Here is a 12946-nt window from a genome sequence, read left to right on the forward strand (position 1 = left end):
ATATTACTCAGCCATCAAAAAGAATGAAATCTTACCATTTGCAATGACATGGTTGGAACTAGAGGGTGTTATGCTAAGCGAAATAAGTAAGTCAGAGAAAGACAAATATCATATGATTTCACTCATATGGGGAATTTAAGAAACAAAACAGATGAGCATAGGGGAAGGGAAGGAAAAATAAAATAAGACAAAATCAGAGAGGGAGACAAACCGTAAGACACTCTTAACTCTAGGAAACAAACTGAAGGTTGCTGGAGGGGTGGTGGGTGGGGGGAAGGGGTAACTGGGTGATGGGCATTCAGGAGGGCACTTGAGGTAATGAGCACTGGGTGGTGTATGCAACTGATGAATCCCTAAACTCTACCCCTGAAACTAAAAAAACAAAACAAAACAAAACAAAAAAAACATTTGATAGATGTCAGTGTCAAAAGTGTCAAATAGAACTGGATATTTGAAGTAGGAAGAAGGGTATTTCAGGCAGAAAGAATACATCAATAGAACCACAGAGGCAGGAAAGCTCCTGGGGCATATGGAGTGGGGAGGCTGACTAGTGTGTGGGGTTCACGGAATTCCCGACAGAGAAGTAGTGGCAGATAAGATGGGATCGTAAATTTGAGGACAGACTGCGGAGGGGGTTGAGCACCAAGCAACGGAATCTGGTTCTTATTTGGTAGTGAGTATTAAGCTCAGTGATTCTTCCCCCGAGTTTTTAATCCAGAACATTCACACAATCAGAACTGTGCTGTTCGGGGGTGCTTAGAATGCACCCAGCTCTGCCAGGCAGTTTACAAACAGTATCCTATATAGTCACCACAGAAGTATAGTTGCAAGAAGATGAGCAACCCCGTTTTACAGATGAGAATCTGTCTCAGAGAGATTACACAACTTGTCCGTGTTCAACAATCTAATAAGCAACAATTTTTTATGCTGAATTTTATGTCCCTTACTCTTCATAATCCTATTTTCATAATTTTATTGTTTAACCAAAACCTTGTAACTTCACAATTCTGTTACTATTGGTAATCCCGTATTTTGAAGAAGAGAGAAAATGGGAGAAAGTTGGACTAGTTTAGAGGCCATTTTAATAAAACAATAAGAAATAATATTTCTAAATTGAATAATGTCTATCACTAGCTCAAGTAACATCGAATCTGTTGCTACCATTGTTCTTGAAAAATGCACTTTGAGAAATTGCATGATTATTAATTTAGGGTTTTATTATGACGTTGAGGGTTCTTGCACAAATGCAAACTTAAATCCCTTTGGTGGTCTGTTAGGTTTCCTATGATAATCAGAAAGCTTTGCAACGCAGTTAACAGCTTTCTTAGCCCGATTCATTAGCTGTAATTTCCACTTCTTTTAAACCATCAAAATTAAGCACTTAATATGTGTAAGGCATAAAATATGGCAAGTATCTTAACTACATTTTTTTTCATTGTAGTCTCATAACAACCCTATAAAGTAAGCGCCCTTTTCCCATTTTCTAGAAAAAGAAACTAAAGTTCAGAAAGTTCTTGTGTGGTGGCACAGATATTCATATTCAACTTTATGTGCCTTTAAGTCACTACTCTTCTTACTACAGCCAAATGCTCTGTAACTCCCCATGGAATAAAGATGAGTTCTGAGGGGCGCCTAGGTGGCTCAGTTGGCTGAGTGTCTGTCTTGGCTCAGGTCATGACCCCAGGGTCCTGGGATCAAGTCCGGCATTGGGGTCCCTGCTCAGCGGAGAGCCTGCTTCTCCCTCTGCCCCTCCCCCTGCTTGTGGTCTCTCTCTGGCTCTCTTTCTCAAATAAACAAATAAAAATCTTAAAAAAAAAAAAAAGATGAGTGATCACTTAAAGTGACATTCATGCCTCTTGGTTGCAAAGAAATTAAGTAAAAGTCTGAAATACAGCTCATGGCAGTAATACAGACTTTGGAATCAAAGGAATGTGGATCTAATTTTCTTGTCTACCACTTAAAATATGTGACCTTTGATGTGTTACTTAATCTTTCTGAGGCTCAATTACCAATCGGGAAAATGCAAATAATAATATCTGTTTCAGAGGGTGGTTAAGAAGATTAAGCAAAGTAATGTCTAAAAAGCTCTTGGCCCAAAGTACATTCTTAATAATAGTAGCAGTTGTATTTCCACACTGTGGTATTTCCTTGATTTCCAGGGCCCTAGCTGCCATCTGTGATACAATCTGTTCCAAATATTTGAGGCAGACCTCTCTTCTGAATTCTGGATCCATGTATCTTACCGCCTACTCGGCATTTGCACTTGGAGGTCCCACATGCTCACTAAGTATCAAAATGAACTGAATGAATGATACGCATCACTCATCTTCTGACCCTGCTAATATCTGCAGCCTTTCCTATAAATGATGGTGACGATGGTGATGATGGTAAGTGTGTATGAAATCAGTACCACGACCAAGCCCACAACCAACTGAAATCTAAGGTCACTGAGTTCTGGGGAACATACCCTCTGAATTTCCGCTGACATCACCCTGGTCCTAGCCACCTTCATTTCTCTCCAAGAATAGTGCAATCACACCGACCTGTGCCTATCCTCACCAAGGAGTTCTCCGCACTAGACCCGGAAGGAGCTTCCTGCACCCTTGAGACCTAAATAAACCTGGCCTTAAATCCCTTACCATCTCTGATGGAAGTTCAAATTACCTTGGGATTTTTGCCAATTTGGAGGACGTTTGCATTCTCACTTCCTCTTCCCCCAGACACCAAGTTCCACAAATAGCGCTTCCGTGCCCTAACGCTTGGATGTGAAACGCAGCCCTCTAGCAAGTTTCACAGATGACCCGCTCACACAAAGAAGTTGTGAGTGTAGCAAATATTATTAAAGATAGAAATTTGGAAAGATGGATAAGTGTTTACTATTTGAAATGCTAACTTCAAATGGAACATTAGGCATTTCCAGTTTTAAAATGCTCTTCGACCTCCTCCATCTGGATATTTCCACTGGCTGATTGCCCTTCTGTATCCCAGCATCACACCATCTTGCCGGATCTTCTCTACATGTTTTTTCCAGCCCCTTCCCTCTCATCTCTCCCTCTTCCTTTCTGGAATAAAGCCATTCTTTTCTATGTAACTCGAATACTAGTTTGAATGGTTTTTTGCTCTTGTTTTTGTTCGTTTCCCCAGATTCCTCTTCTCACACTGTTAGAGTGTTCCTTCTATCCCAAGTGGTTTGTTATCAGGTACTTTTCCATTGAAAGTTCCCCCAATAGGAACTCGAGAGCTAGAAGTTAACATAGTATCTTACTTCTATTATAGATGCAAATCTGATCATTTCCTGCCCCTAATCACCCATAAGTGGCTTCCCATTGCCATTAGCATAAAGCTCAACTCTTTAAGAAGGACCTATAAAGTATCCCATGATCCGGTCTCCAGTATTGGCCATTTTGGGGTTATTCTGGTTTCTCAAATATACTGCGCTTTCTCTAGCCCCTAGGTCTTCAAATACATTGTTCTTCAGAGATCCTGTTCTTTCTCCAGCTCCTCATCAGACTAACTCTTACTGATGCCTGGACTTACATGTTTAGACTCTTACTTCCTCCAGGTTAGATCCTCCTGCTAAGGTCTTCTCAACAATGCCTTTTCTACTTGTCCTTATTTAATTATTTAAAATGGTGTATTTCCTCTCTTTTTTGTAGACACCAAAGACCATAGGGACAGCGACCAAATTTCTTTTCTCAACCTTTATGTCCTTAGCACCAAGCCTACAGTAAGCACGCAATTTTTAAAAACTACATGAAGGTAAACATTGAGCAAAGTTCGTATGTAAAGGATGGCACTTCATCTCCTTGAACTTCTGGGCTTTAGTTTATCTGGCACGGAAGGATAGGTCTTCTAGGAAAACCATAAAATCTCAGGGATGGTGGAGGGCAGAAGAGACTCTAGCGTTGAAGGTCTGGCGGTTTTGTTGCTGAGGATGTTAACAGCTCAGGGAAGTTAAAGGTCAGTGCTCATAAAGGGTCACGAGGGTGGCACCTAGACATTCTGTGAACTGCATGTTTGGTAACTAGACTGCCCTCTTTGTTAGCTGTCATCTGGATTTAATTAACTGCTGTCACAGTTGGAGAGACACTTCATGCCTGTGGGGAAATTTGACTGAACTCATCCATTCTAAAATAAATGATTCCCATCAACTTCGACATTGTCTTTCAATAAGTGGGACAGCTGCATTTTCCTAAGCATCTTTCTGAGGTAAAACTATAATAAAACTATAAATACTGGAAAGGATAGAAAAGAGGTTCGGGGAATAAAAAATTGAGGCAAAATTCTATTTGCGAGTGCTCGATTCTGTGAAAATAATACTTATTTCACAGACAGAATTCACCTGCCAGTAACCCCTATTTTTCATAACACATTAAGCCAGAAGAATGTTGCGTATTTTTGGAAGTGGCCTGATCATTGAACTGTTGAGAACAAATGAATTTTGTGGCTTCCTGGACTGTGGACCCACCTCCTCCTGAGTCCATCATCAGCCAGGCGCAGCTTCCCAGGTCGCTAAACCACTCAGCACAGTAGGTCCTGGAAACTGTTCCCATGGTAACCTTCCGTCAAATAGGGCAGCTCGGGCTGTGGTACACAGGCATAATAGAAAAAGAAATACTGGCTGCTGTTGTTCATGATGCCACAAAAGGGGGTAATACTGATTACTGGATAAATAGACTGAAGGGCAGAATAGCTATTGAACCACATAGGAATCATGGTGTTAGTGTCCTAAAAAGATATGACTTCTAAAACCTACATGTCCCAGAGAAAGTCAGTGTGAAAACATGGGTCATAAATTTGGTAGTAACAATCAGGTATTGTGTCAGGAGACTCTACTAAATATTCGGTATTGGGTTAAGTAACGCACACATCTAATCTCGTTTGTTTCCCCTCAAAAACCTAGTTATTTTCGTGTTTCCATGATTTACCTAAAGCAACTGAGCCTCAAAGAATCAAAATGAGAGAGTGTCACTGAAGTGGGACTTGCACCCAGGTGTGCCTGTCTCCAGAATTAATTTATCAATCCGTTAATCAATTGAGATTTATTTACTTGTTTTATAGGGAGTGGGAGAGAGAAAGCACAAGTGGGAGGCAGGGCAGAGGGAGAGGGAGAGAGAATCTCAAGCAGACTCGCTGCTGAGCGTGGGACCCATAGCTGAGCGTGGGACCCAAATCACATGACCCGGAGATCATGGCCTGAGCTGAAACCAAGAGTCGGACGCTCAACCGACTGAGCCACCCAGGCGCCCCAGAATTCCTTTTTATCTCTCAAAACTGCCCTTTTCCATGATGCCACCCTTGGAGAGCATCTATCAGTCATAACCTAGAGGAGTAAGTCATTGTTTGTGCTGAGGGAGTTCACCACCAATTAAATACAGATACTAAAAGTAGCATTTGGGAAATCATTCCGGCTCCAGGACCGGATCGTCTGGGAATAGTAGTGTAATAGAGTCATAAAATTTATAGTTAAAGAATTGCCTTGAGTGGCAGCTCCCCCACGTCATCCTAGAGTAGCCTCGAGAAACCCATTTAATGTCTTTGCACCTCAGTGTTTTCATCCGGGAAGTGAGATAATAACTTAATGGGATGTTTTGAGGATGAAATGAGAAAATGGGTTTGAAAGTGCTTTAGAAAATGTAAAATGTGATATATGGCTGTTATTATTTTCCTAAATAGCACATCGAACTGTGGCACATCTCTTCAGCAGAACGGTTTCTCTCTGCTTAAAAATGCCAGGTTAAATTCTTTTCGGAAGCATGTTTTGTTTAATCTCCAGAATTAAGAGTTCTTCAGAGCTTCTCCTACAAGACTGTATTAGGAATCAGGAAATAATTACTGCAATAATACATACAATAAAATGTCATTTAATACACACACACACACACACACACACACACACATATACACACCTGGTAACTTGATAAGGAAATGCCATCTGTGTTTATTTTAAATGAATGCATAGGGGGTAACAGACTTTAGTTATCATTTCTGCATTCCGGCTGGGCAGAGCAAAGAGTATGATCAGAAGCTGAAGGTCAAGGATTAGATCAAGGAAATGGCAGTGCGACAAATTCAGGTGTTGTAATCTGGAAGCCTCTGGGCTGAGACTGGCCTGCAGAGGTGTTTTCTTGGGCCAGCATTGTTTTATTTTGTTATAATTGTGCTTTTTAATGATGCTTTTAGGTCATGCATGCCCCCTCCCACTGGCTAACTATTTCAGCAATCCCTCCTGTTACCCTAGACCACTTGTCTCATTTATATGACCTGCCTGACAGGTCAGTTTGGACTCTTTTACCAAAAAGAGGCAAAAGAGATGAGGAATCTGTATCATGAAATCATAAAAACAGGAGTGAATGTATGTAGGCATGGAAAACATGAAAGCTTGACCTGGCGTGGATGTGGACTCAGACATGGAGAGAAAACCCACACGCCCTACCTGAAAAGGTACATTTAGGACTCTTATGTAGCAGTCTGGTACTACACAACAGATTGTAACTGTATTCACTCAGCAGGCATGTATCAACAGCTCGCTGGATGCGCTTCAGAGAAGTTTCTGGCAGTGCATTAGAAGCACTATGTAAATTAGTGTCCTTTATGATGATAGCATCCTGACCAGCATCATCGCTATTACTGGTCAGACACGATGTAGAAAGGACAGAGGCACATAATACCGATCTTCCTCTTCATGCCTAAAGACAGTGAATCCCCAGCATCTGGCACAGCTCCTGATATATGCCAGCTGCTCGATATCTGAAGATTGCATACGTCATAGAAAATGAGGGGGAGACCATCACCCCTAGCCTTTGAGATCGACATCCGAATTCTGTTCTGACAATTTCTGAAAGAGAGCTGTGAATAATTATGAATCATGGAACACTGCATCAAAAACTAAGGATATACTGTATAGTGACTAACATAACATAATAAAAAATTATTATAAAAAAATAATAATTCTGAGAAAGTGTCAAGGGGAGCTCTGACCAGTCAGAACAGCTCTGGGAACTTGATCTTCCTGAAGGAACTGAAAAGAAAGAAGATCTTGCTGGAAGAGTTTTCCTGCAGCTGGACAGGAGGCTAGCGGGTGAACTCCGTAGCGTCTGCGGAGAAGTATGGCCATAGTGCTAGAGAACCCCGGACACCATTGATATTACTGCTGAAAAGAACTGAGCATCCCATTACTTCTTCTGTGGTAACCTTAGCACAGCAGAATTTTCTAACTGTTCCCTCTAAAAGGCCCTCTAATAAGTCTAATCATTGATTGGGTTGCCAACTGGAGCATTAATAATGTTCTAAATGCATGTCACACAGGCAGGTTTGGGGTAGCCAGCATTTGCTCAGACCTTCATCGGGTCTTACTGGAGCAGGTGCAACAGCCGCCTTACAGTCTACTGGCCTTAGGTGGGCCCAGTAGTCGGGCCATCCCTGGGTGGGCCCAGTAGTCGGGCCATCCCTAGCTACACTGGCCCATGTTCCTAATTATATTGATCTTTGTAACCTGGGATCTAATTATGTCACTTTTCTGTATTAAAACAGACCCTGATTTCTTTTGGCCTAAAAAGATTGTTGTAAGGAAAAAAAGAAAAAGACATATGAAATGGCAAGTGTAAAGCGTGGTTTAGATTAGGGGATCCATAGATAACAGTTGCAATGTTTGTCAGACTTCCTACGATGTCAGACTGGAACATATGAGACCAGTTCTCTTTTTGTCTCACGTTCCAGGAACTCATCCTGCATTTTTCTCCTCTTTAGTGATGCCCACTCTGTCTCCACTAGCTTCTGTCCCGCAGGACTGGCCATAGAGCAGGTTACAATCTCCTGCCAAGCACCCAGCCACCCTTTGCTGCCTCAAGCAGCCTACCTCTAGTTCCGGAAAGAGAACTACCGGGAGACATACGGATGTGTGCATCCCAGACCTTGTTCTGACATCAATTAGCTGGGTGACATTTACACCGCTGTTCTTTCAAGTGTGAAATGAGGGTGTTGGAGCGGAGAAATTTCTATATTAAATTGTATTATGCAAAGGAAATTTCAGTAAAAATATTTTCATTGCAGAGTCAAGAGATACTATTACCCGGTTTCAAAAAAAAAAAAAGTTTGAAATATTTCTCTATCCACCAAATAAATCCACGTTGGCCTTGCCTACGTTTAAATCCATTTCTGTAACTTTTAACTCTTCTTTCTTGCTGTACATCTCAGCAGGGATTCCGTGCCTGCAGCATGCATTCAGAATGGTCTCCTGAATATAGATTCCAGGAAAAGCTGAAGCACGGAGGACAGAGAAGAAAGAGAGTGATGACATTTCTCTAGGCTCACTGCCTAGACTCACTTGGCCTGCTGCCTTATTCTCATTAGTCCCACTGACTGAATCTGATTAGCCTACCCTGATTTATTTTTGGCGACCTGGGAGCCCATGGGCCAAAGCTTATTTTCATGGCTGGTAAAATCATCCCCAAAGCTGTCGTTAGATTTTGGAAGATTAGTCCCTTTCCCTGGAAGATTGCACTGTCTATGAAGCATCATGACCCATCAGATACATATTTCTTAAACACTTTGCAAAATTGAGTCTATGTATCCCTCTTTTCATTATCACAAAATTTTTTGTTATTGGCTATGAAAACATTGAACAAAAAATTCTTAATAATCCTGAACCTGATGTTTGTACACACTTCCTGTTTTCTGAGTTAGTGAATCCATTTCTGTAACCAATAATGAATAAAAGCAAGAGTTCAGTGTTACTGGATATTGGATGCTTGGTTTAGCCTCACAGATCCACGTGGATCGCTGGCAATAATGGTGCATTACGTTTTCTGTGTGTTTGTTTTGTTTCCCAAAAGTACACAATTTTAGAGACAATGTGGAGAAAAGGACATTTTAAAAGTCAATCCATACTGACTGATCTGTATTATAGAGACCTCCCTGGGAGTATGCAGATCACAGAGTCCCTAGCATATGCCAGGCAGTCGTGCTGCAGCTAGAGATGCAGCTAGAAATAAGATACAGTCCCTGCCCCCAAAGAACATAGGGTCTCATACAGTGAGGATATCATGAACACAATTAAGTCTACTAAATGTTAGCATAGAATTAAATGTCTGTAAATGGCCGATATTCTTTACAAATACTAGGACCTGTAAAAATTAGATTTCTAAAACAACTAAATAATAAGAGAAAGAATCAGTACGTTTTTTAAAGGTACATTTAGCCTCCTTTAGGATTCTGATATGTACTGTGTGCTTGATTTGACTACTGGCAATGGGAGGTACCATTAGGTTAATTCTAAGAGGCAAATGTCCACATAAAATTAATGCAATCAGCAATTCTTTCATTCATTCAACAGAGGTTTACCAGTCGTACACCGTGTGTCAGACTGAGTGTTAGGAAAACAAGTCAAGAGGGGAAGAGACACAGACATGTGGACATAATGAAGCTTAGTTTTGGTACTCGTGTGGATCCGTGGTTCAAAGTCCAAACTAGATGTGTGACCTTGGGCAGGTGACTCAATCCTTCTGAGCCTCAGTTTCCTTAACTACAAACTGAGATTGAAAAAAATACCTACCTCATCAGGTCATTTTGAGTACGAAATGAGATGACTGTGTTTCTAGACTGCCCAGCTTCGTATCTGGATCCTGGTAAGTCCTGAGCAAGTTTTAATAATTGTTCTGTCCCCCTTTCACAGAAGAGAAATCTGAGGCTCAGAGCAGTGAAATCCCTTCCCTGGACCCCACCTACCCAGAAGATGAATGAAAAACAAAGCAGCAGTGATACAAAGGATAGGAGTGTTATGTAAGACCGGAGAGCAGAAGCACTATTCTGCCTGTACAGAATGGGAAAGAATCAGGAAGGAATATTCCAACCAACCACACCATGACTTTTCAAATACTGTCCACAAACATTTATCTAGACACTTAGAGCAGTTTTCTTTCCCCTAACTGCTGTCTTTTCCATAGATGCCAGTGATCCTCACTCAGTCTGGTTTCTTCTTCAAAGAGCATGTTAGCTTCTCTTATTAAAGATTGGCTCACCTCCAGTGAGGAAGATTATCACAGGATTCTCAGTCCTGACTCTTTTTTTAAATTTTATTTTCAGAACTAACAGGTGAAAAGTGAGAGAGGAAATAACTGCCTTGTGGCATTCTTCTAGAATTCTCCTAGGACTACCACAGCATTACTCCTTCCAAAGTAAAATAGAGTGCTTCATCCATGTAGTTTCTCCAGCATAGTTGAAACCAAGAATTTCCCTGGAAGTTGAGGGCCAAGATGATTTTCATTCATTTCATTCTTTACTCATTTCCACAATGTTTATTTTGTATTTATGACGTGACACAATCGATGAACTGGGAGCTGCTTTTCAATGGAGAAGTATCAAAAGTAAAAGCCTGAAAAGACCCTTAGTCATAAGAGGGTTAATGTCTCTCTTTCTGCTTTTCCTTGAACACTAAAATACCTGTACGATGCTTATCACAAACATTAGTTTGGGGAAAATGAGCTCAGCATAATTTTATTGCAAATGATCTCAATTTGACCTTCATTTCCTTTTTTTTTTCTCTTTTCTTAAACAGAATGCCACAACATTCCATGTAACTGTTCAAGACGATAATAGCATCGTTGTCTCTTTAGAAGCTTCAGATGTCATGAGCCCATCATCTGTTTATGTTGTGAAGATAACTGGGGAATCCAAAAATTACTTCTTCGAATTTGCGGAATTCAACAGCACTTTGCCTCCTCCTGTTACCTTTAAGGCTAATTACCATGGCCTTTATTATATAATCACTCTGGTAGTGGTAAATGGAAATGTGGTTACCAAGCCATCCAGGTCAATCACTGTGTTAACAAGTAAGCATCGTTTGTAATATTGTCCTCTGTCTTTCTTTTTGGGTATATTCTCATGGGGCTCTCTCGTGGAAAGAAAGTCAGCCCAGGATGGCAAGACCGATCACCTTGAAGCCAAGCGACATAAATTCAAAGTTCTGCTTTATGTTGAGAACACAGTTTCTTGCCACAGTTGGATAATGTTTAACTGTTACCTTTTGTTAAAGAAAAATCTGTTTTAAGCCCAAAAAAGTCAACCTCAATGAGATAGTATATTTTCAGACTGAAAAATAATTTTAGATTCATGATTAGACCATGTAATTTTTTGCTTTAACTGAATAATATGATCATAACTAAGCTAGTTTTTTTTCCAGAACACGTACTCTTATATTAAGCCACTTGGGTTTTGAGGCAATGAATTTATACTCATATTTAGCCTTTTTGAAATTAATTATACATTTTTAGCTGAGAGGGAGAAAAAGATATTATTTATCGGTTTCTATTCTTGACCTCACCCTCCAAATAGCCTTGGCTTCCACTGCCCAAGAAAAATACCAAGAAAAAACAAATCATTGGCCTTTTAACCTTCGGTAGTTCATGTCTAAAAGCATTAATGCTGACATTAGGAATTTTTAGGAGTAATTTTAACTCTATGTGATTTTCACTTTTCTCTCTGAGACTTTAATACCTAATCTCAAAATCAGATGCAACTTTACTGTATATGTCGGTGTGTCTGTTAGAAGAAAAACTTATCTGGGGCGCCTGGGTGGCACAGCGGTTAAGCGCCTGCCTTCGGCTCAGGGCGTGATCCTGGCATCATGGGATCGAGCCCCACATCGGGCTCCTCCGCTATGAGCCTGCTTCTTCCTGTCCCACTCCCCCAGCTTGTGTTCCCTCTCTCGCTGGCTGTCTCTATCTCTGTCAAATAAATAAATAAAATCTTTAAAAAAAAAAAAAAAAGAAGAAAAACTTATCTATAAGATGGCAGAGTTTACCACTAGAGCAATTTAATGGCTCAGTGAACTTCTTTTTGCTTTTGTTCTTCAGAGCACGTTTTCCAGTGGCTGCGATTTTTTAAATGCCAGCTCCTTGTAGTCATTTTCACCACAATTAAGGAGAAGGACATAGTGATATTGTTCTCTTGGGATAAAAGGGAAGAGAAACATCAAGAAGCAAGACCTCAGAATCAAGCTAGAAGACATATTTTTAATATGTCTGTCAAAAATTAATTAAAGTTTCCCATGGCAGAGTCCCAGAATCAGTACTGAATCCTAAAAATTGGAGTGGAATGGCACAAACCCAAGACCTTCAAGGTTGATAGATATAATGAGCAAATCTAGGACCTCGTAGAATTAAAGGAAGAAACTGCCTGTTCTAAAATACTGTGTTGTTTTTTTTTAAAGATTTTATTTATTTGAGAGAGAGAGAGAACGAGCAGTGGGGAGGGGCAGAGGCAGAGGGAGAAGCAGACTCCTCGCTAAACAAGGAGCCCGATGCGGGGCTCAATCCCACCACCCTGGGATCATGACCTGAGTCGAAGGCAACCTATTAACCGACTGAGCCACCCAGGTGCCCCTGAAATACTGTTTTAAACAAGTGGCTGGGAGAGGTGAACTGGGAGTTAATAGGTCCAGGCGGCAGACCTAGGTAAACAATGGCTATAATACAATTCCTTGGATCAGTAGTACTGCCTTACTCAGCTTCATAACCTCATAAGTGCCTAGCATGAATTTTATATGTAAAAAGTGATCAATAAATATTAATTCAATTCTGTTGAGCAAGTAACAGGAGAAAGAACCAGGGGGGGGAAAGACTAAGGCACAAAGCAAAATAAAAGTGTAGTTACTGTCGCTGACCTAACATTCGTTAGCATGCACTTAAGCCACTCCAGATCAGAAAAAACTCCCGCAGTCAGCCCTTTAGCTAATGGTTCCTAAAGACATTTGATAAGTGAATGATAAGTAAATGATAAGTAAGTACATGTTAAGAGATTTCCATAATATCTCTTTGATATTTTAGTGTGTGCAATGAGTTGTATTCAAAGTATTTTTTTTTTTATTTTCTTTTGTGATTTCTTTTTCGACATGTGGGCTTGGAAACGTGTTGCTGAATATCCAAAATTTTGCAATTTTTCAGAGATC

The 12946-nt window shown here is 40.6% G+C and overlaps 1 protein-coding gene across 1 annotated transcript in view; it reads left to right on the top strand.

Annotated features, from left to right (window-relative positions):
- Nucleotides 1-12946, top strand: part of PTPRO (protein tyrosine phosphatase receptor type O) — a 228119-nt gene that overhangs the window by 114362 nt on the left and 100811 nt on the right. Inside the window, exon 2 of the mRNA XM_057318901.1 lies at nt 10556-10829. Coding sequence (XP_057174884.1) covers nt 10556-10829 — 274 coding nt within the window. The remainder of the gene's footprint in view (nt 1-10555; nt 10830-12946) is intronic.

This window comes from Ursus arctos, unplaced genomic scaffold (genome assembly GCF_023065955.2).
Source record: "Ursus arctos isolate Adak ecotype North America unplaced genomic scaffold, UrsArc2.0 scaffold_26, whole genome shotgun sequence".
In the NCBI taxonomy this organism is placed as follows: Eukaryota; Metazoa; Chordata; class Mammalia; order Carnivora; family Ursidae; genus Ursus; species Ursus arctos.